Source organism: Phyllopteryx taeniolatus, chromosome 1 (genome assembly GCF_024500385.1).
Source record: "Phyllopteryx taeniolatus isolate TA_2022b chromosome 1, UOR_Ptae_1.2, whole genome shotgun sequence".
NCBI classification, from domain to species: Eukaryota; Metazoa; Chordata; class Actinopteri; order Syngnathiformes; family Syngnathidae; genus Phyllopteryx; species Phyllopteryx taeniolatus.
The window spans coordinates 40,745,097-40,770,329 of NC_084502.1; the positions used below are offsets into that span (position 1 = coordinate 40,745,097).

The following is a 25,233-nucleotide window of genomic DNA, read 5'->3' on the forward strand; positions in this document are numbered from 1 at the left end:
ATGGTTTGATTTCATTATATCAGTGGCATAAAAAACATTGATACTATCGTTTGTCGTGAGTTTTTGTGAAAATATATTGTCCCCTAAAATTGGCTATCATGACAGGCCTAAACACAATATACTGAGAAAGAACAAGAGCAATGGATAACACAAAAATATTGTACAAAGAGTATAACAGCTGCAATAAAAATCTGCAACATAGCGGGACCGCGAAGCAAGAACTGTGATATAGCGGAGGATTACTGTATCTGTATTCCGTGATGATAAATTGCAGGGACTCATTGTTCCTGGGTTGGGACTCATTGTTTCCATGACTCACATAGTCTCAAGTGTAAAATGATCTATGAACATGTACCTGCTGAACCAATCTCATCTTTGAGCCCATCTGCCACACCCGTCAGCCAAAGTATTATGACTATCTATACATCATCTCATGAGATCCATCCATCCATTTTCTGTACCGCTTCTCCTCACGAGGGTCGCGGGCGTGCTGGAGCCTATCCCAGCTATCTTCGGGGAGAAGAGGGGTACACCCTGTCACCAGGCAATCACAGGGCACATATAAACAAACAACCAGTCGCACTAACATTCACACCTACGGGCAATTTAGAGTCGTCAATCAACCTACCACCCATGTTTTCTGGATGTGGGAGGAAACCGGAGTGCCTGGAGTAAACCCACGCAGGAACAGGGAGAACATGCAAACTCCACACAGGCGGGGCCGGGATTTGAACCCCAGTCCTCAGAACTGTGAAGTGGATGTGCTAACCAGTCGTCCACCGTGCTGCCACTTTAATGTTTAAGATCATCCCCAAAAAAAAAAACGTAAATAAGGATAACAAGGATAACACGAGTAAAAATAAAATGCAGTTTTTAACTGGTGATTTTATTTTTAAGGGAAAAAAAAAATATTCAAAGCTACCTGGCCTTGTGTGAAAAAGTAATGGCCCCTTTAAACCTAACAACTGGTTGGACCATCCTCCGCAGCAACAAGGAAAATCAAGTGTTTTCTACAACTGGAAATGAGTCTTTCACATCTCTGTGGAGATATTTTGGCCCACTCTTCCTTGCAGAATTTTTTAAATTCAGCAACAATGGAGGGTTTCGAGCATGAAAGCCCATTTTAAGGTCATGAAACAGCATTTCAGATTCAAGTCGAGACTTTAACTGGGCCACTCCAAAACCATTTTTTTAAAGGCTGCTTAATAACCGTGTATATGAGAGCATTTGAGTAGTGTTAATGAGAGCAAGACTTATGGGTATGAGAGGATTTGAGTAGTGTAAATGAGTGCATTTGACTAGTGTAAATGAGAGCATTTGAGTAGTGTCAGTGAGAGCATTTGAGTAGTGTAAATGAGAGCATTTGAGTAGTGTCAATGAGAGCATTTGAGTAGTGTAAATGAGAGCATTTGAGTAGTACCAATGAGAGCATTTGAGTAGTCAATGAGAGCATTTGGGCGGCACGGAGGCCGACTGGTTAGAGCGTCTGCCTCACAGTTCTGAGGACCGGGATTCAATCCCCGGCCCCGCCTGTGTGGAGTTTGCATGTTCTCCCCGTGCCTGCGTGGGTTTTCTCCAGGCACTCCGGTTTCCTCCCACATCCCAAAAACATGCATTAATAGGTGACTCTAAATTGCCCGTAGGTGTGAATGTGAGTGCGAATGGTTGTTTTTTTGTATGTGCCCTGCGATTGGCTGGCAACTAGTTCAGGGTGTACCCCGCCTCCTGCCCGATGATAGCTGGGATAGGCTCCAGCACGCCCGCGACCCTAGTGAGGAGAAGCGGCTCAGAAAATGGATGGATGGATGAGAGCATTTGAGTAGTGTTAATGAGAGCAAGACTCGTGTGTATGAGAGTGTTTGAGTAGTCCTTATGAGAGCCTTTCAGTACTTTGTGTGTGTGTGAAAGCATTTGAATAGTAAGTCTGAGAGCTAATCCTGAATAATGTCCCTCACGGCCCCTCATATCTGAGGGCCAGTCTTATACATGCAAGGACACACAATGACACACTTGTGGTGACATAGAAATTAGAAGTCACGATGGAATATTGTTATTATAACTCTTTTTTTTCACAGAGTGGGAATAATATATATCCATCCATCCATCCATTTTCTGAGCCGCTTCTCCTCACTAGGGTCGCGGGCGTGCTGGAGCCTATCCCAGCTGTCATCGGGCAGGAGGCGGGGTACACCCTGAACTGGTTGCCAGCCAATTGCAGGGCAAAGAATATATATATATATATATATATATATATATATATATATTGTTATATTTATTGGTCAGAAATATGTGCCAGCAGGAACTGAATTTGAATCATTTATATTTGAATTTCTTGAATTTGTATTGGTTAATTTGAAACATTGCATTTAAAAACTGAATCTGAATAGTATAATTTGAAATGGAATTTATTAGTTTGAAACTGAAGTCCAATAAACTTGAAAGTGAATGTAAGAATTTTTTTATCCGTAATTATTCAAGTGTAGAAATTCAAATTCAAATATAAATGATTCAAATTCAGTTCCTGTTGGCACATATTTCAGCCTATATATATTGCCTGTTTGTATGTAGTTATATAGTGTTTGTGTACCAATATTCATTATTTAGAGCTATTTAAGTGCCACGGGTTCATTGCGAATTTTCGTTAGGTCATCAATGGTGTTTTTCATTCATTGTGTGCTAGCTTTGAGCTAGCGATTTTTGTGACCAAAAATGAAGAAAGAAACAAAGGCTGTGATGAATTTGAACATCCAATGGGTGTAATTATTTTGTTATATGAGTTTAGTTTTACAGTGAACTTAAACTGGAGTGTCAATAAACAACGTTAAGGAAGCAACATTCACTCTTACTCCTTGCTACTATGTTAGCGCCTTAGCAAGCTGTTGTTGTGATCAATTTATACATCACTTATAGCGTCAATCACAATTGAACGTTGTTATCTTTGTAAAGGCAGACTTTTCGATACAATATAAGTTCGTGCAAGTGTTCAATTGTATACTGTATGTACTGTATTTTATGTGAGTGAGCAAGTTGCAAATTGTGCATTAACAGAGATTGTCTGTGGTTTGGAAAGGCTGTAAAGAACAACACTGGATTTGATATGCAGGAAGCACAGATGATATCACTGACAAGCTATTAGAAGGCTCTCACAGCACAGTGGGGATAACACATGGCTCATCTCAAGTGTCAATTACCATAAACATTGACCATGTACTTGTAAAAGATTGGCAGGAAAGACAAATAAAGACAAATGCTCTGGTATCAGATAAAAACAAATAAACAATATGGTTGAAAACAGCAGGCTACTAATTAAGGAAATGGACTGATGATAGTCGTATGTACTGTAAATACACTCTAGAAATGGCACTAAAACAGAGAAGCAAATAGAATACAAACCAGTTGTATATTCACCCGTTGAACAAGGTGCAAGACCCAAATCGATAACTCACTCATCCTTCTCCTCTGCGCATCACAAGAGGCGAGAGGTGAGAGTGGTTACTGGGGGGCACGTGACTACAAGAGACATTTATTACAGTGCTGCTTGGTGACTGACAACAGTCCAGTGGTCTAGGTTCTGCTTGTTATCAGGCATTGCATGGATCTAACTGGAGCTGTTAGTCAGCAAGAGCCTGCATGCCGTTTTATACTTCCCAGTGGGCCAATGGTGGCGGCTATGACAAAGCAGCAGTAATTTCAGTGGCCCTGTGAGGATCATTGTTGTGTCAAAACGCATTTGTTACATGGTAAACCGCCGTGAAAAAATAATCTCATCGGGGTTTATTATGTCACTTTTTTTCTTTGCCATTTGTCGTTTTCTTGTTTTAGTGACAATGCAGAGCACTTTTAGCAGGTTAACCAATTGCCATAAATTACAATCTTTTCTCATTTGAATTTAATGATCTCCCACATGCTCACAATCAGAATATTAGTATTATAAATATGAATAATATTAATTTATATTTATAAAAGTGTGTATTTTAATTTCTTGTGCAGAACGAAGATGTATAGGGATCTATAAATGTGTAATAAGTGCTGATTAAAACTTTGAATATGTTTGTCTCACACATTTGCTCATTTTAAATTAAAGGTCCCATGCCATCATTTTTGTCTCAATAATCTTTGCTGTCCTTTTATCGCATTGGCAACCTAATTTGGGTTGAAAATAGCCAATATACCCTTTTTCAAGCTATTCTAGTTTGTCTTTTTCACCTAGCAGTTGAAACGGCCAGATTTCTCATTAATATTCAACATGTGAATAAGCTTTGCTCTGATTGGATTGCTGATCTCAATTTTAATATGGAAAACAGCTTGGCTCTGATTGGCCGCTGGTGATACAGTATCTCAGCGGCCAAGCATTCATAGCCATTGCATAGTGTGTGTGTGTGTGTGTGTGTGTGTGTTCGTGCGTGTGTGTGTGTGTGTTTTACAAGCTGCATTTACACGCACACAATCCGTTTCATTCATTACATGTTGTAATGCAGAAGCCTGCTGTCTTCCATCATCCCCAAATGCTTTGGACTTGTGAGAAAATGCCGCCAATAGTGAACATTACTTCCTTCTCATCTTGGCCCTGTGATGTTCAACACTTGACAAGGGTTCGTCAGTGCAGTAGGTGGGTGGGCGTACGGTTCGCAATTTCTGCGTGTGTCAGTAGGTGTGTAGGTGTGTGTCAGTGTGTCAGCAGTGGCGCCTGCAGGACACGACCACGCAGGGATGCAGTCAGCTGGGGTGGATGAGATACAGCATGCGGCGATGTTGTAAAACGTTGGTGCATTTGTCAAGCACACTGTTGTGCCCATCCAGGAACAGTAACTCAGATAAGTGGCTGCTCCCGCTCAGGGGAGATTGTATGGGAGGTCAAAGAGCTGTGAGAGGTGGCAAAGCAAGTGTCATGAAAATGTGTGTGCCTAACATTCAGCTCCCAGGCAAGATTTCACGCTTGCGATGGCAACAGGGCTCTCACCATTGACTGATCAGTGACTCACTCCACTATGACACAGACAGCATCTGTTAGAGGGAATCAAATGTAGCCCAGATCTGCTGGGTGAATTATGAGGCTTTATAAACTAGATGAAATACTGTATGACTCTTCCTAGGGAGCTTTACAGTTCTGAAAGTCTTTGATAGGACACAGCACTGCAGTTTGGCTCTCTTGTTTTTCATTGCCCTCTCATTTTCTGAGCTTGTGCCCTGTAACCTTCTGGTTTGGTGTGTATTTGATCATTATCATTATACAGTATTACAGTTGCGGTGAACCCTTTGAGGCAAATGGAAAAGGGCTCATTTGTCAAAAATTACTATTACATTCCCAATTTTTGTAACAAATTGGACAGATTAAAGAAAGACAACTGCAATGTATGCCAATTATTTGTTTTCAGTATGTGCTCATTTTTCAAAATGCTTAACCTGCCTGCATCATAGAATCCATTTATCCCATGACCATCCCTTACTTGGTCATCTCTCCATAACATGTCACAGAATCTGCATACAGAACCTCTACCGGTTCTCTTTCAGTATTCATCACCACCCTCAAATTTACCCATTAAATTTGTAAGTTGATATTGTGTTGTGTTTGTTTTGAAATGTTTCGGTTACTGACATATAAGTCACCACTGAGGTTGTACAATAGCTATTAGATCATGTCTCTGGGGAGGTTCATTATTGAATTAAAATACTGTGATGACATAGATACTTTTTAAAGTTACTTTTTCCTATAAAGCTTAATTTTTTATTTTTTTAAATGTATGCATGTATTTTAATGTATTGGGGTGCCGTCAAAATACTGTCCTGACTGCTGTCCTGGCCACTCACGCTCCCTCTAGTGGTATTCATAGTATATTATTTTGTTTTGAATTACATTACATTACACTCAGTGAAAGTCTTTTATGAGGCGATGTTCAGTCTCTGTCAAAGTGTGTACTTTAAATTTCTCTTAGGTGAATTTGAGACACTGGCAGCAACCTTTTAGAATGTGTAATTAATAAGAAGCCACAATAACATGTTTTCTATATCTTGCTTAATTGCAGGATGAGCACTTTGGGTCTCTTGTCCTGCACTAACTGGCGACATGCTCTAAGGACAACCCACTAGCCACCATGAAAGGCTTAGGAGCCAACCGCAGTCGACATCTCTCTGACTCGTGTGAACCAACAGGGTTCCCGCAGAAACCTCTCTGCCCTTTGACCTCTGACCCTCACTGCTCTTTCATGTTGAGCCCAACCATAAACCACTATGGCACCCTGGATCCTCAACTACACCAGTATCCTCCAACTACCCCAACCACTTTGACTCAAGACTGCCTGCTGCCTTTCAACCAGATGTCCAACAGCAGCACCTTCCCTCGTCTCCACTTCAGCCCACAGACAGATCAGGTGGACTGTCCCCAAGGCTGTATGATAAGCGGTGCTGGAGCCAGACAAGGCAGCAGGGCAGGTGCACTTTCCACCTCTCTGTCTATGGGTATGGGCCTGGGCTTGGGTCTAACAGGTGCTCCCATGATCACAAGTGGATCGGCCACCATCTCCTCTGCAGCTGCCGCCAAGATGAATCGGTTACCCTCTAACATCTTGGATCAACTAGAAAGGCATCTCCCCCTACAGCGGGACGGCTTCAGCACTTTGCAGTTTCACCGAGGACGTATGTCGAAACAACGCAGTGAGAGTCCAGGACGGATACGCCACCTGATGCATTCTGTGCAGAAGCTCTTTGCCAAATCTCAATCCTTGGAAAACTCTTCAATTAAAGGAAATGCCATCACTGGAACCAGTGAGGACAGTGGTAGACGGACCCACAGGAGCAAGAGTAAAGATAGGGCTAAGACTGAAGGACCAAAGCAAAGATCGAGGCCAAACACATTAGGCCTGTGGAGTTCAGACAACACTCTTGACAGTGATACTACCAAAGCTGGCACCATTGCTGTTGGTTACCGCAACCCATTGTGCATGATGACACTTGGTAGAGCGATATCAGACAGCCAGGCCCACCCTAGACATATCGAACAGGGCTACAACACCATTTCTGCACATACTCTCAAATCCTCAAAAAGCAGCAGTGACCTCAAGCTCCTGGGATGTCCAGTAACACCGGCAGGATCCAAGGAAGAGGAGGGAAGAACTCGGAGCAAGGATGATACATTGGTGAAGAGGGGCTCCTGGTCTAATCTCACACTCAGTCAGGCCAGGCAAGTGTTACAGAAGGGCTCCACTACAGTCAACAAGACCCTTTTAAAAACAAAGTCATGCCATCAGGATCTGGCTAACCAGTTCCTTCAGGTAGGCGTACCAGTGAGTATTCATCTTCATCATCATTCTTGGTAAATTTGCATGCATACGAACATAAGTTATTTGTGTTTACAACACTCATTTATTAGCTCCCTGATTTTCAATCTGTTTATTACATGCTTGTATGCAATAAATTTAGTTGCAAGCTACATATTTTTATCTTAACGTTCATAGCATCCATATTATATTTTAAGGCCATAATCATATTTCACAAAAAGTCATAAACACTCCAAATCATTATGCAACATTTTAGGGATGGATGCAATCATTTGGATTACACTGACAAGTCTTAACTGAAAATGTGTTTCTACAATCCAGGTTCCCCTGGGGGACTGGGCTGGCTCTTTAGGTCCCAGCCGAGCTAAAGGAACAGAAATCCCATGTCGTAGGATGCGCAGTGGCAGCTATGTGAAAGCAATGGGAGACATGGAGGACAGTGAAGACTCAGAAGGTAGCCCCAAACCTTCCCCCAAATCTGCAGCCCGTCGTCAGAGCTATCTGAAGGCCACTCAGCAGTCCTTCAGTGAACAGCAGCCTCCACCACCTGCACGCAAGTGAGTTGCACTGCACAAGGGGTCTTATTCATAATTGTGCCCTTTTATCTAGAAGTCCACATACCAACAGAAATGATCTCAAACTGGAGTGTCATATCTTTTTTTCCTCACGTTTCCAACGCTACACAGCAGGGGGCAGCATCTTGTCAAAAATGACAATGGTTTCTGAATAGCAGCATCCTGATTATTAATATTGTGCCGGTAGCTAGAGGAGAGTACATAGTCGAAACGCAATTATATTATTTGAATAAAAACAAAATTATTTGCCATGTGTTTTACCCCTTCATCCACGTCGACAGGCCTCGTTGCTACGCTCTCATGCGGGAGGATTTTCTTTGGTCTCCACTAAAGAGTGCATGCTCTATGCAGCATCTGAGGTCAGTGCCGTCCCTAGGCAGGTTGTATGGCCAATGAACCGAGCCCACCTCACCCCCACTACCCAGCATCATTTTTGGTCAATCATTCCCACCAGTCTTCAATCATTCCTTAACCTACACTCTCCAATGATTTTTTTCACAAGACTCTTATTCCCTTCTTTTGAAGCCCTAATTGCATAACATGCCAAGCAACCATGTTATTCCCTCAAGCCCCCTACTGCTTGGAGCACACATATTTTCACTGTTATTCCCTCAACTCCCCTCTGCCTGGTACACACAAACTTTCATTAACCCCAGGTGCCAATTGTGCAGACCAGAGTCGAGGAAACTTGCCAGAAATACTGTAGTTACTGTAAGAGCAATCACGAGTCAAACAATGACTCAATATGACGCACATTTCCTCATAAATGAATGTTTCCACTCTGCTGCTATTTTAAACCCAAGATTCACTCTTTGCATATCTCTCATATCTCTGTTTTTAATCTAAAAATACCCAGGGGAACTTTGGAGTAGGATTTCAAGTTTTTCCTGGATATAAAAGACTTATCTACACTACACTCTGGATGACATCTTAGAAGCTAATTATTGCACTCACTTCCACAGCTCCCTGCCCTCCCTAAAAGAACTGTCCACAAATCGGAGCCTCGACAACCTAGACTGCCTGGTGAGCCCACTGGAGATGCCACCAGGCCACGGACACAATGATTTCAGCCATTGTCCCGCTACATTAGCCAGAGGATCCGGCACTCACGTATGTGTCTCTCACAGTACTTTACACCAGTATTTCACAACATACATTGAGCCAATATTATGGCACACCACCAACCCATAAAAAAAAGGTATGAATACAAAAAAAAAAAAAAAAGTATGAATACTAAAATGATGATCTCTTCTCAATTTACATTTTACTTTAAATTGACTTAGTGTGAATTCTGGGCCTGCGAAACACAAAACTAATATATTCGCAGGGTTCCATGACTTATTCTGTTGTATGAATGGCAACAAGTGAATTAATAGAGTTATTGTACCTTCTGACATTTAAAGGTCAGATGACAAAGATGTTATGGGGTCAGTTAAAATTCATATTTGCATTGTTTATGTTATGTATTACATGCACGTAACTTCCAGCAAGTTTTCAATCATAGTTTAGCTAAAAATTTGTTTTTTATGACGCTGTGGTTGACAAGCTCACAAGCCCCCCCCCCACACACACACACACACACCAGAACTCCAGCAGATAAATGCAATGAATTTGCTTGTTATTTTAGTGAAAAAATACAATATATCAGGTTAAATATTAGCACAAATCAGCATAATGATCAAATGATACTACATCTGAAGCCACCCAAACTATATTGCCATGTCAGAATTTGATACAGTTGAGAAAAAAACTGTAGAGAAAACGGTTCAGCAGCTGAAACCAACAACGAGCTGTCTTGACTCAATACCATCTGACTTTTTCAAAGCTGTTGCAAAGTCTGTGCTAGCTGATTTGCAGCAAATAATCAATTGCTCACTTCAGTCAGGTTTCAATCAGATTTCCGAACTCATCACAATACATAATCTGCTCTAATCAAAGTGCTAAATGATATAAGGTTGAATACTGACTCGGGAAAGGTGTCAATTCTGGTCTTGTTGGACCTCAGTGCGCCTTTTGATACATTTGATCATAATATACTGCTGAACAGGTTGGAAATGTGGGTAGGACTAAATGGAGCAGTCCTTAAATGGTTCAGGTCCTACCTGGAGGAAAGGAGTTATTTTGTGACCATTGGAAGTGTTCAATGGCAGTGACCTATGGGGTCAAGGGTCCGTTCTTGGACCCCTCCTGTTCACCCTGTATATGCTACCCTTGCGTCAAATTCTTCAGAACTTTAATGTTCACTATCATAGCTATGCAGATGACACACAGTTACTAAAACTGCCTTCTACCATTTTAAGAACATATCCAGAGTGAATTGCATGTGCCAAGCAGACCAGGAGAAGCTCATCCATGCTTTTATCTCAAGTAGACTTGACTATTGTAATGGTCTTCTGACTGGACCCAAAAAGAGCATTAAACAGCTGCAGCTCATTCAGAATGATGTAGCTCGGGTTCTGACCAGAACAAAGAGGTCAAAGCATATGACTCCAATTCTAAGGTCTTTACACTGGCTCCCAGTCAGCTTTAGAATAGATTTGAAAGTTCTGCTAGTGGTCTATAAATCACTCAGTGGTTTAGGTCCTGAATACATGGAAGAAATGCCAATGAAATATTAACCCTGTAGGGCTCTGAGATCTACAGACTCAGATCAAACAGTGGAGCACAGAGTCCAAAGCAAACATTGTGAAGCAGCATTTCGCTATTATTTAAGTGACGTCAGCCCCAAGTGTGAATGTTTTTAAGTCCAGGTTAAAAACTTTTCTTTTTTCTCGTGCTTTTTAGAGCATTTCCACTTTTAAATGATATTTCTTGCACTGTACGCTGTTTTAATTAGACTTTACACACATCAATACTTAGCATTTTATGCTGATTGGCTTTAATGTCATAATTCGCCGATCCGATCGAAGACGTTCGTTCAAGGATTGGTTGAGGTATGTTCACGTACGTCTAATACGATATGGTTCACAAGCAGCCAACAAAACGTTATGTAGCCTAGCAATCTAGTGCTAGCACTAACGGTTTTGTACGTAAACATGCCGGCGTTCTGTTGAATCGTGCTCTAAAGTTCGGTGTTTGTGAAGTTATTTAATTACAATAAAGTAATTTAATTACAGTAAGTTAGTACCCACTATTTCTGTCATGTTGGTTTGACCTGACTGATCAGAATGCATGACCTGATTAGAAAATATTTTTGAAGATACTCAGTATACAGTACACAAGTATATACAGTAAATGAACAACTCATTTAAATAGACACATTGCTCCATCTTGTGATCAGATGGGTGATCGGTTATCGTTTTTTTTAAACATGGTGATCGGTGACCTGCCTCAAAAATCCTGATCGTGTAAAGCCTAGTTTTAATTTTACTTTTATTTTTCTCTGTTTTAAATGTTTAGAAGCTGTTTTTTTCTTTGTTTTTAAATCATTTTAATCATGTAAAGCGCATTGAGTTAGTTACCTTGTGTATGAAATGCGCGACATAAATAAATTTGCTTTGCTTTGCTTAATAAAGACAAATGCAATAGAAAGTCAATGGATGATGGATTTGTCCATGTAAATGTAAATGAAAACCATTTTCAGACCGGTAGAAATACAAAACCCAATTCCTATGAAGTCGGGACGTTGTTCCATCCATCCATTTTGCCGTACCGCTTAACCTCACATGGGTTGCGGGCGAGCTGGAGCCTATCCCAGCAATCTTCGGGCGAGAGGCAGGGTACACCCTGAACTGGTCACCAGCCAATCGCAGGTTGGGACGTTGTGTAAAATGTGAAATTAAAACAGAATACAATGATTTGCAAATCCTTTTCAACCTATAGTTACGGAGGCCGAGACAGGTCACAGCAATTGAAAACGCCACAAGAGTGGAAATGCCATAACACAACGACAATAACACAAAACAAATGCAAACGCCACAACGCTTTGGGTACACCGGAAGTGACCGCGGGACTCCCTCCGACTTTATAATTCGTCTGGGTTACTGGGGACTTATGTTGCCGACAGACCAAGTGACTAAATCGGGTTTTAATCCATCCATCAATTTTCTGAGCCGCTTCTCCTCACTAGAGTCGCGGGCGTGCTGTAGCCTATCCCAGCTATCATCGAGTAGGAGGCGGGGTACACCCTGAACTGGTTGCCAGCCAATCGCAGGGCACATACAAACAAACAACCATTCGCACTCACAGTCACACCTACGGGCAATTTTAGAGTCTCCAATTAATGCATGTTTTTGGGATGTGGGAGGAAACCGGAGTGCCCCGAGAAAACCCACGCAGGCACGGGGAGAACATGCAAACTCCACACAGGCGGGGCCGGAGATTGAACACCCGTCCTCAGAACTGTGAGGCAGACGCTCAAACCAGTCGTCCACCGTGCCCGGGTATAAATCGTTTTAATGAATAAAGTTGGAATATTGATGATTTATGAAAATCCAAAAGTGCTTACTTTAGGTAATAGCTCTGAAATAGCTTACTTCCACGTAATTTTACAACTTCTTTCATTAAAACTTGTGCAACTTCCCACTTCAGTCATTTGTTTTCCTCAACTTTCAACTTTCCTCAACAAATCAAAGTCATTACAAGGACAGATATTGTTTGTTTTGAAATGTGTTTCTTTAGCTTTTGGTGATATGGGTAGTGTGAGGTATTTTGTTCAATTTAATAAGGATAATATTTTAATCGAGTTTTCTTTCTATCTATCATAGTCTATGAGAAACATGAGTCCAAATAATTCTACAGTCTGAGGGTGTACCCAAAGTTTTGTGGCGTTTGCATTTGTTTTGTGTTAATGTTGTTGCGTTGTGGTGATTACGTTAGTTTTGTGTCAATGTTATATTGTGGCGTTATTGTGCTGTATTGTCGCATTTGCATTTCCGTTGTCTGCTGATGTTGTTGTGTTGTGGCGTTAATGTGTTGTAGCGTTTGCATTTGTTATGGCGTTTGCAAATGTTGTGACCTATCTTGGCCACGGTACATATTCCATTTAATACACTACAAAGACAAGGTAATTAATGTTCAAACAGATAAACTTTGATTTTTATAACCATTCACTCATTTTGAATTCGAAGCCTGCAATATGTTGCAAAAAATGGGACAGGGGCATGTTTACATCACCTTTCCTTTTAACAACACTCAATAAGCATTTGAGGACTGAAGACACCAATTGTTGATGCTTTGTAGGTGGAATTCTTTCCTATTCTTGCTTGATGTACAGTAGTCAGCAGTTCAGCAGTCCGGGGTCTCCGTTGTCATATTTTGCCCTTCATAATGCGCCACAAATCTTTAATGGGAGACAGGTCTGGGCTGCTTGCAGGCTAGTCTAATACACTCATTTGTTTACTACGAAGCCACACTGTTATAACACATGCAGAATGTAGCTTGGCATTGTCTTGCTGAAATAAGCAGCCATAACCATGAAAAAGCCGGTGCTTGGATGGCAGAATACGTTGCTCCAAAACTTGTATGTACCTTTCAGCATTAATGGTGCCTTCACAGATGTGCAAGTCACCCATGCCATGGGCACTAACACACCCCCATACCTTCACAGATGCTGGCTTTTTAACTTTATGCTGATAACTGTCCAGATGCTCCTTTTCCTCTTTGGCTAGGAGATGTCTATGATTTCCAAAAACAATTTGATTGTGGACCCACCAGACCACAGCTCACATTTCCACTTTGCATGAGTCCATCTCAGATGAGTTCAGCCCCAGAGAGCCTGGCGACATTTCTGGGTGTTGTTGCTATAAGGCTTTCGCTTTGCATGATAGAGTTTTAACTTGCATTTGTAGATCTAGCGACGAATTGTGTTAACTGAGAACGGTTTTCTGAAGTGTTCCTAAGACCACGTGACAATATCCTTTCCACAATGGTGCAAATTTTTTTTTAATGCAGCGACACCTGAGGGATCAATGGTCACAGGTGTTTTTTTTTGGCCTTCCCACATACGTTCAAAGATTTCTCCAGATTCTCTGAATCTTTTGATGATACAGGGTGGGGCAGAAAGGACAGATGTTTTTGAAAAAACTCCCAAAATAATAAATGGTAGCTGCAAACAAATATTGTTGACATCAGTGTGTTGGTATTGCATTAGCATTGGACACAATCAAGTGTGGAACACAACATCCATCATGTGGTGTCTGTTTTCACGGATGTATGTCTAAAGGCGTTGATGCAAGTTGGCTTCCACTCTCTTGAACATTGCTCTTTTGTTTTGATCTGTGGTATTTGGTCTTGTTTGATCTGTGTTACTGCGACCTCCAAATAACTTCTCTGTGTCTGAATTGCGACGAAGACACATGCCTATCTGACGTGTGTGGGTTCAGCTGGATGGGGCAATGGCCCACACACCCAGGGAATCAGTGGCCGTTCTTCGTCCTCTTTTCGGTGACCACCTCATATTCAGGTTTGCAAGGTTCACACTTTGGCTGCCTGTGTCATCTTATTTGTCCATGTGTGCTTATTTTTTGTGGGTACACCTCAAGGGATATACGCGTAGACCCCGTACACTGGACAAGATGAAGGAAGGTATTCATGTGGAAGTCACCCAAATCAACAGAGAAATGTTGGAGAGAGTGGAAGCCAACTTCCATCAATGCCTTTAGCAATACATCAATGAAAACGGACACCAAATGACGAATGTTGTTTTCCACACAAAATGTTTTTTCAATAGAAACACATTGATGTCAATGAAATGTGTTTGCAGCTACCATTTATTGTTTTGTGAGTTTTTCAAAAACCTCCGTCCTTTCTGCCCAACCCTGTATTATGGACCATGAATGCCTAAAATCCTTGCAATTTTGCATTGAGAAACCTTGTTCTTATAAACTGTTGTACTATTTGCTCACACAATAGTTCACAAAGTGTTGAACCTCACCCCATCTTTGCTTGTGAACAACTAAGCCTTTTGGGGGATGCTCCTTTTATGCATGACAATCATGAAACTCACCTGTTTCCAATTAACCTGTTCACCTGTGGAATGTTCCAAACAGGTGTTTTGTTTTGTTGCATTCCTCAACCCTCACATGGTTGGCCCTGTCTCAGCTTTTTTGGAATGTGTTGCAGGTATCAAATTCAAAATGAAAAAAAAAACAATAACATTCATCAGTTTGAACATTAAATATCTTGTCTTTGTAGTGCATTCTATTAAATACAGTTTGAAAAGGATTTGCATATGCAGTAATTGTATTCTGTTTTCATTTAAGTTTTACACAACTTCCCAACTGCATTGGAATTGGGGCTTGTACTTGAAAGAGTACTGATGCCATTTGGCTACAAAATGAGTAAATGTGATAAATGAAAATCAGTAAAAAGTATCTGTGGAATCTGCAAGCTCAAATAAGTCTCATTTGGTTCAACCTCCAACTTTTTGTCTGAGTCGTACTTTTGATCAAAACCTGAAATGTACAAAACCAAAAGCATACAACTGAGTTTCCAAGTCAATAAAATTGATGAAACTGATCCTTTAATCAACAACTGGAAATAATAATTTGAGTGTCAGCGTAATGAAAATGAGTTAAAAATTGTTTTTACTAAAAACTATATATTAGTTATGTTGTGTTATAGATTATAAATTATATTAAAGGGAAATGTGCAGTTTTTAGCCTCACTTTAGTAATCCCTCCAGCCACCCAAGAGTTTGACCACAGCAGAGCCCCTCACTAATGTGCAAAAGCATGATTCTCAAACATGACCATTAATAATTGGCATGCTTATGAAAGTGTGTAGGTGTGATAAATATTCAGAGAACGCTGTCCAGCTTCAACAAAATAGCAGCGCTAGCAATACTAATATGGCATTAGCACTGTAAACAAGCCAACTTTAGCTAGGCACGGCTGCTACAATGCTAGCTTGACTTATTTGTAATAATGTGTTACTATAACAGTACTTTAGAAGTTTTAATCAATTAAAAATGAAAAATGGGTGATTGATGTACCGGTCAAGCAGAAATGTTGCTAATTCCGTGTCGCTTCTTAATCTTTTCAGCTGCCTGAGGTCCCCTTTGCTTTGCTTCTGTTTGCTAATCTAATGCTGTTAGCAAATGAGGGATTGTCTTTTTTCCCCAGTGGTGGATATACCAAAAAGCTTATAGAAAAGCTCCTGAAGCCCAAGCTAACAGGCTAGCACGAGCCTGCAGGGGTGTGCGGGTTACTGGCTATGAGTGTGCACGGGAATGCTTGGCAAATGATTGATACCTCGTAGGTCTATGATAGGTTGTTATTTCTCGGGCGTGGTGGTTTCTTCAAATGAAATGTAAACCCCACTTTAAATAGTAGAGTAGAAAATGTACACAAATGGGACTGCTGTAGAAAAGCATCAATTTCTGCTCATTGAAGTGGGCGATACTTACCTTTTAACCTGAAGTCCAAAGGCAAAAATAAAGCATTTTCATGCTGAAATACATCATATGCACAGTATGTCTACCATGTTTGTGTAGTTTTGCATGGCAGAAAACAGGCACAGTGGTGCTAATGTTGCTGAAGAAAGGTTCAACACACTTCTTTTTACACAAAAAATATAATGCACTCTTGTGAGATCATGTTAGTGAGGATGGTTGGTTTTAATCATTAATCTGCATGTTTTTGTCAGAATAATACAGCATCCAATGACTCACCACCTCTAATTTTATCCATCACACTTTATTTTTAGTAACAAAAATATTGTCTACCCGCCCAGCAACACCAGGGACAGTGTACAATCAGTATCGACGCTGAATGACATCAATAAGCAAAAGGCTCATACCTGAAACCCAAGCAGAATACTGCTGAAGGTGCAGCTAGTACAGTTAATGCATGTTTCTCAGTCTACCTTCTGCGCTTAGTTTGAGAGTCTGCACATGATCTTGCAGGTATGCGGGCGTGGCGTTGGGCGCTCTCTTCTGCACTGCGAGGGAGAATCACAGGCAGTGGAGGCCTTGGACCTTCCTGCGCCTACCTGCTTTAGGTCACGTAGTCACAGCTACCTGAGGGCCATCCAGGCCGGTTGCTCCCAGGATGAAGATTCAGCCTCTGTGGACTCTGATTCACCTCCACCCACCGCCAAAGGCTACAACTCAAACACCAGTGAGTATTGTTCAACGCAAACTTACAGCAGTGAAATATTCTGATATTCTAAATATTCTAATATTCTAAATATTCTATATTCTGTACCATTCAATGACCAGATAAGGAAATATGCGATACTAAATACTGTGTATTGATTAGTTATATTAAACCAGTGAATCTGTGTCAATTTATATGTAATGCATTCATACGTACATTAAATAAAATTAAATTTTTTATGTAATCATTTAATCATTGTATATACATATATATGTATAATGCCACGGTGGATTAAAATATACTTTCTTAGGAATAAAACCTTTTTCACTATTTTATGATGTCGGGCATTATAGTACTTGGAGAAGTATGTTCTGAGGTGGTACTATATTGAAGGACATCTAAGGACAATGGGCTTTGAAACCCAGGTTTCAGGTCCCATTGTGGAGAAAATGTAAAAATGGCAGTACTTGTTAGAGAGATGCTGGTTTACTTGCCCACTACTGTCGAGGTCCCCTTGAGCACCCACCCCATCTTAAGAGGTGCCGCACTATTGCGTACCCCTTTCTCTCTGACATATCTATAGGGCTGTCACTGTCAAATCTTTTTAGAATTGAATATCCTATTCCACCAAGAAACCCTCCCCTCCCCTGCCCCCCAAAAAATTATTTACTATTATTTTTATTTTATTCGCATTAACAAGGGATGGACTTCTATCCTTTAACTGCATATGTTGGTACTGGGTGTATCGTATGAATGTGGTGTGCAGAATGTTAGTTGAATGTGAATGAATGGAAGTACTTGTTATACAATAATAATACTGTATAGGCTCAGCAGGAAAAGCTTAGTCATAATGCTATTGTTTCCTTAAAAAGTATTTTTTTACACACTTTTGCATCGCACCACTTAACTCCCCGTCTCGAACTCAATCTGTTTAGTCATGTCTACGTGTCGAAAAAAGCTTCAATATCATGATGAGGCAATTTCTGGAGCACACACAGCATCATTGACTGCAGACAAACACAATACAATATGTTCTAACTAGCAATGGTAGGGTTGCATTACGATCTAAGTTATAACTAGTGATTGTAAGTTATATTACATTGGCTAATATGCAGTTATGTTACTAAATCCAGAAAATCGGCTGCTGTTTTCTTTCCATTTCTCTGCGGCAGATTTCCCGCACTTGGATTTGGCAGATGTCCAGTAAAGTTGTGTTTTCTCATTGTTTCACGCCAGGTAATTCTTGTTATTTTCCAATGACGCTGTTGGGAAATCCCTTTATCACCTTGTTTTTGAAATGTTCAATTCAGATGAGATTTTCTGTGGTTCTGACAAAGATGAAAATGTTCCTCGATTTCAGCTTCCTAAATCACACGTTCATAGGATTTGGACACGATTTAAAACTATATGGATGTGATGAACTATTATTATTCTTGTATTCTGTGAAGTTTGAAGTAAATCTGATGATTCGCTTGCTCTCAGAGATGACTTGAGTAGATGCCGCCATTGAAAAATCTGAAAATGGCCTGTTTAAACATCACATTTTCAACTAATAAGACTAACATACCAGCATTTTTCTACCAAAGATTAAGGTATCGGTCACAAATTTCCAAATGATTTACATTGATTTGTGGACAAGTAAATTTGGGCCAATTTGTGACATAAAACATGGCACAGAATACTTAATCCTTATCTGATTCTTACAAACTAAGTCTCATTTTATTCATGTTTCAAACCTCTGCGGCACGGTGGCCGACTGGTTAGAGCGTCAGCCTCACAGTTCTGAGGACCCAGGTTCAATCCCCGGCTGTGTGGAGTTTGCATGTTCTCCCCGTGCCTGCGTGGGTTTTCTCCGGGCACGCCGGTTTCCTCCCACATCCCAAAAACATGCATTAATTGAAGACTCTAAATTGCCCGTAGGTGTGAATGTGAGTGCGGATGGTTGTTTGTTTCTATGTGCCCTGCGATTGGCTGGCAACCTGTTCAGGGTGTGAAACCTTGGACATCCTCTGTCTACAGTAGTGGTCCCAACTTCCCAACCATAGATATGAAGACGCCCTAACTCGATGAAAGTGCATAAACAGTGCGCTCAGTTTCTGAATGCTACGGACCGTAGCAGAGAATGCTCAGAAAATATTTTCTCACGCACCTTTCGATAAACCAGTGCGCGGTAGCCTACGTGGCAGCCATATTGGGGAGGTCATAACGTTACGTGCGTCTACAAGTAATGCCCCCGGCTAACCAATGTACCTGTGTTTTTTTTTTTTTTTTTTTAAGAGTTAAGAAATCTAGAAATTTGAAGTTTACATTTGCAAACAGTGACTGACTTGATTTCAAGGCAGCCTTTAATTGTGACCTGATAACATCTCTATGTTGTAGATTACATCATGCTGTTTCGTGGTTGTTGAAAATCCAACAAAACTTTGGCATTCAATAGGAAATGGGATATGCATGAACATGAGCGTTTGGGACAAAATGAGATTAGCAGTTGACCTGACACACTATATTTGCCATCCATATGTGTGTGTGAGTGCTTAATTGCTTTTTTTTTTTGGTCACTGTATGAATTATTTTAACTTTTGCAAAGAAAAGTAAATTTAGGGTCTATATATAGATAATATTTAAAAAACTACATCAATTTAGAATTGTTTGCATTATCTGATTGAGATAATGATGAAAAAAAAAGATTTTTTTAAGAGTTATGCTTTCTCATGTAGTCAATAACGGTAAAGATTCGGCCAAATGTAATCAGCAGAGTAAATGTAATGAAAGGAATATTTGTATATTTTTGTACGCAAGTATCGTTACGACCCCTGATACATTACGAGCAATTCTTATCCACAATCCCAATCACACTTGGCTTGCACAACCGTGCAGCATGTTGCTATGCAATGTTGTGGTTTATGTTACTAGGAGACTTTTGTTTTGATGAGCGCTTACCATAGAACTCAGTCCACCGCATCGAATCATTTACATGATTGTCTTAACTGAAAAAGCAGAATAGTTTATAATGCTAAAAAAAAAAATGAAATCCAGAATATGCCAATCGATACTGTCTACGTGTATTAAATGTCTTGGGCTCGAGTTTGTTCCCACGACGTTTGAGAGAAACGAAAGCTCGCATATCATTGAGAGAGCGCCACGATGACATTTGAACCAATGGCTGTGTTAATCGGTGACATTGATGACAAAAGTCTCCAATCGCTGCTCATGAAGCCGTTCCAGACAAGACGCGTACTCCAATCCTCGTCGCAGGGCGTGAACTACAAAATCCTCTTTCACAGAGCGTCGCTGTGTCTCTTATGGCAGAGCTGCTTCTCCTCGTCTCTACTATTTCAGGAATGGACACAAAGTAATGCTTTTCGGCCCGCCAACGATACAGTAGGTCATTTCATCGCATTGTCCTCATTCGAGATGAGCATTCCGACTGTTTGTTGAAATCTCCGCGCTAACAAAAGGACGGCAACCTGAGTGAACCTAAATTGTATTGGAGGTTTGACGTAGCTAGCTAACGTGGGTGAAGAAAGGAAGGAGATGTCGGCAGTAATCGTGGCGGCCGCCCCTGTCAGCGTGGCGTGAACGTGGCGGACGCTGCCACTTTTGTGGGTGTGTTTCTCACCGATATACGATGCCTCCGGCTAATGTTGCTCGACGTTAGATGTCCTCCCTGGCTCCTTGTGTCGGCACACCGTGACAGAAGCGGGGTAGTTGGCACAGCACAAGCTAACAGCAGATCAGGCGTCAACAGGACTCTTTCGGCTAATCACACGCCGAGTATTTCAGCAGATATTTGTAATATACGCCATCCATCCTGACCTATATAGTTTACTTTGTGTGACTAATTGAATTCAGTCGACAAAAGTACTTTGTGGCACAGCTTCGGTGGTTATTAACGTTACATACTGAATTAATAATGTTCAGCTTCCTGTTTTATGCTCTGCATTTGAGCGATTTAAATTCCAAAGTGCCCTTAAAAACAAACAAACAAAAAAGCTGACAACTAGAGAGGGATGTGCACTAAAAATGAACGTAATAATAGCACGCTTTTAGCTTGATGAAATGAATCGTGTATCTTGTTTTTGGAAAGTGCAGGATTTGTTTTTCTCCCCCTTGACGTTCTGTTGTAAGCTTCATATACAAACAAGCCAAGGTGTGTTCATTGAATTGACTGGCTTTATCCCAGCGTGTGGTGTGTCTGTATCACTATGGAGAGACAATGAGTCATCCTAAACTATTACACATACTTCCTCTCACTCATTGATGAGGTCATCTTTCGGCTGAATGGGAGGCGTATCAGTAGTTTCACAGTAAGCTCCAAAATCAAGTATGCTTGTGGAGATTCAGGCTAACACAACTTTACAGTAAAATTCACCTTCGCACTTTTAAATAGGGTTACCAGAGAACCTTACTCTTGGACTTGATAGCAGTTTAGGGTTGGGCATCGTTTGAATTTGACCAATTCCGGTCCCGATTCCTCATTTCGATTCGGGTTCCGAATGATTCTCGATTCAGATTCTTTTAGGGGGCTGGGTTAAAAAAACTTTGCATGGTTTAAATGAAGGGTGTCCAAATTATGAGCATCCATTTTCTTAGCAGCCCGCAGCATCGACTAAAATGAACATTTGACTCAGGGTTCTTTATAACCAGTATCAGTATCAAACCTATGAACTGAAAGGCAATGTATGTGGAACTAACCCAATTGACTTAATATTCATTAATTGATGTTTCAGCTAAAAGTTAAATATAGCATTGGTAAAACAGTTATTAGGGTCTCTTTTATCACGTCAAATGGTTTATATTTGCAAGTTTTTAACTTGACTTCCTGTTTTAAGCTTGTAGGCTTTTATTTCAAAGGTTACGCATCGGAACTCAGCATTTTGGCACGAAAAGTAACTCCACGCGACACCGGTGAATTTTGAAAACAAAAGTAAACCTGCAAGGGAAGAAAAGTAGTAATGAATGGAACCAACTTCTGTAAAACATTGATTCCTTTACCTACCCACCAATGAGGCACACACTTAGTGTTTGTGACACTGTGAGACAACGTTTATGTGTATTTTGTCTCAATTCATTGTGACGTAAAGTTGCGAGTTTGACCTTTGGTGAAGTTTTAGTTCAATGTTAAGCTTTTTTTGTCTGTCATCGGCTTTTACGTTGGTTTGAAGACTAAAAAATAAACGCTAAAAACCATCAGTACAAAAGTGTAACCAACTGTTTACCTTGTTAGCTGCCTCAATGTTGGCATGGATGTATTTTATTGTTTCACTCACCCAATTTGACTTCACTGACGTTCTGCACGGTGTAGGCTGGGAGGGAGCGCGTCAGATTTCTACACATCGTGAACGCCTCCTTTGCACAATATAATCTTATTCTAAGTGTTGCATGAAGGTGACTGGTCAATTTTAACAAAGTTAAGACACACTTTTGTTTGCCGCCGCCGTTGGGCACAAGCACGTCTTCATGCGCATTCTTCTTCGTTGGTTTTTGCCACTCTCTTCTTTCGGGGTCGGCGGACTGTAGGCATCGAAACTGGGAATCGAAATTTTTGAATTTGAACGAACGAACCTCGTAGCTTTACCGTCATTGTGCTAGCCAGGTTAGCATAGGCTAGTCCAAACTGCAGCTTCCCTATTGTCGCCCAACCTTGCCGCCTTTCCGCAACTAAGGTGGAATGCTTGTCGCATGCTATGTATTTGCACCGCCTTAGCTATTTACGAGCTACAGCTCACACGGCTAAATACGATGCCGAGTTGTGGAGGTGAGCGCGGTTAAATACGATGCCGAGCTGCGGAGGTAAACGTGCGCATTGCGTCCATTGTCAACACAGCGTAAATCACTAATCATCACCTCCATGACAGCGAATAAACTACATTTTGACAATTATCGTTATCACGAAGGACGAAGGGAGTATAAGACGGGAGGCGGACGGCGTGGAAGCCAGTTGCTCAGCTATCGTGACCTGAAGCCTCAAAACACCAAAATAAGTGATTGGGTGGTACAGTACACTTGTCACCTATGTCTGTCTGGAACCACGTTATTGCGGAGATTAGCCAACTTTGAAGACCAAAATAGCAGGCAAATTAGTACATCTATACAAGGTACATAAACACGGACCGGAAATGAATTAATATGTCACTGCTGTTACGTCATTTGAGAAAATGGGCCTATAAATTTGAAACCACATTAATATAACAACTATTTAGAGTACACTGTATAAGATAACCTTTGTTAGTCCCACAATGGGGAATTTACATCATTTCAGCACCAATAGTGGATATGGGAAATATAAAAAGAGCATTCAAGAGAAGACACTTTGCTGCAAATGTGTCCAACATTACAAGAGTGATAAATAAATCAGCAATAAATACAGTAAAATAACAAATATTTAATACACAAAAAAACCAAATTGAAGCCATAATTTATGATTACAATTAATTGTAATGATTGGCATAGATTAATAATTGTCGGGTTTGAATTATTTGTATATTTTAATGTAAAGCACTTGGTGTTGCATTTTCTTTTATACGAAAAGGTGCTGCCAGGTGCAGTGCTGCATCCCAGTTTCACATCCTGAACTTGATATATTTACATGATCAGATTACTAGTGGTCTGTTACCTTCAGTCCAACAGGATTTACCAGAAGAGCAGGGGGTTTAATTAATTATTTAGAATGGACTGGGAAAAAAATAAGTAGCGTCAAGTGTACTATTTTAGCTGCATTTTTGTCTTGTTTACAATCCCAGGTGTGTTCATTATCCCAGAGGAGGCAATTTATTTTGAAACTTGCTTCTCCAAAAATGCGCTATTCGTATATATTTTATACATTCGTTGCACTGAGTGAAAATTCATTAGTTTATTATATTATTATTATTACATAATTATATATTTTTCTATATTTGTTTTATTTGGCTTACTTGCTGATTATGCCAATTTCATGTTGAGGTTACTGTTTTTAATATTGACTGAGGAGTCTTGTTAAGAAGAGGCATTTAAAAAAATGTTGAACTACTCTCTAGCTTCTTTAGTTTTCAGTACAGATGCTTTAAAACCTTTTAAAAAGTTTTTTTTTAATTATAATGAATCGTGATAATCATCGAGATGCGACTATACTAAAAAGATAATCGTGATCTTTTTTTCTTTGCCAGATCGCCCATCCCAAGTTCAGATATATAATGTTCTCTCTGTGCACAATTTACGCTGCATTTGTTCTGAAGGAATCATTGGTTTTCCCTCATCTATTTGTCAGACACGCTGCTCGGCAAAGTGTTGGCCTTTCAGTCCACAGTTGGAACCTTGCCATCTTTTTTTAATAAAGGCCCGCTGACCTTATATCTATTATCACCTTTTTTAATACAATGGTTGGCTCACATCCATAGTTTCACAAAGGTTCTACCACAATGAGATTGTGTGCGCTGGTTTGTATACCGTATTTTCACGACCATAGGGCGCACTGTATTAAAAGGCGCAGTCTCGGTTACGGGATCTATTTCTGTATTTAACACATACATAAGGCGCACCGCATTATTGGGCGCAGGCATGGTAGAACATACGCGAGCTTAAAACGTATAGTAGCATGCATGCACGCTAAAATAATGCTTTTAAAAAGGCAGCGGGAGCAAAACTGAGTTCTGTTGTACTTTATTGAAGTATTTAACAATGTACTCATGTTATTTTTTGATCAATCCTCCTCCACAAATCCATCAAAGTCCTCATCCTCTGTATCCGAAATGAACAGGTGGGCAAGTTCTCAATCAAACACGTCAGGTTCCCTCTCGTACTCGTCGGAGTCAGTCTCATTGCCGTGCGGCTCCTCAGGAATGATGCCGGCTTTTACGAAAACTCGAACAGTGCAAGCAGACACGTTAGCCCAAGCATCCACAATCCATTCACATATGGTGGCGTAACTCGCCCGGCGTTGCCTACCAGTCTTAGTAAAGCTGTGTTTGCCATCTGTCATTCATCGCTCCCACGCCAGCTTTTCCTTGTAATCCGCCGGAAGTTGCTTCGCCACGGTAGTCTTTGCCCGGATGGATAAATGGCGCCGTTTCATAAAACGAAAGCACCAAGACGGACCTCCTTGAAAATGTTAGATTTTCATTTCTTCTGCAAGCGTTATTGCCCTCAGTCGAATGGTGACTGTAGAGACGGTTCTCCCGGCTGTTCTTTGCTCATTAATCCATTGCTCGAGTTGGTCTTCCAACTCGGGCCACCTCGCCTTGTTTCCGCGGAAACTCAGCTTTGTCTTCTTGACTTGGCGAAGCTCGTTTTCCTGCTTCCTCCACTTGCGAACCATGGATTCGTTGATCTTTAATTCTCTCGCGGCTGCTCGGTTCCCATGTTCCTCCA

The 25,233-nt window shown here is 40.8% G+C and overlaps 1 protein-coding gene across 2 annotated transcripts in view; it reads left to right on the forward strand.

Annotated features, from left to right (window-relative positions):
- Window positions 1-25,233, forward strand: part of dlgap4a (discs, large (Drosophila) homolog-associated protein 4a) — a 112,013-nt gene that overhangs the window by 75,423 nt on the left and 11,357 nt on the right. Inside the window, exons 2-6 of one of the 2 annotated variants that reach the window (XM_061795651.1) lie at window positions 6,024-7,280; window positions 7,596-7,831; window positions 8,131-8,208; window positions 8,812-8,959; window positions 16,695-16,908. In XM_061795651.1, coding sequence (XP_061651635.1) covers window positions 6,093-7,280; window positions 7,596-7,831; window positions 8,131-8,208; window positions 8,812-8,959; window positions 16,695-16,908 — 1,864 coding nt within the window. In that variant the 5' untranslated portion in view covers window positions 6,024-6,092. The remainder of the gene's footprint in view (window positions 1-6,023; window positions 7,281-7,595; window positions 7,832-8,130; window positions 8,209-8,811; window positions 8,960-16,694; window positions 16,909-25,233) is intronic. The other variant, XM_061795642.1, reaches the window with a different exon arrangement.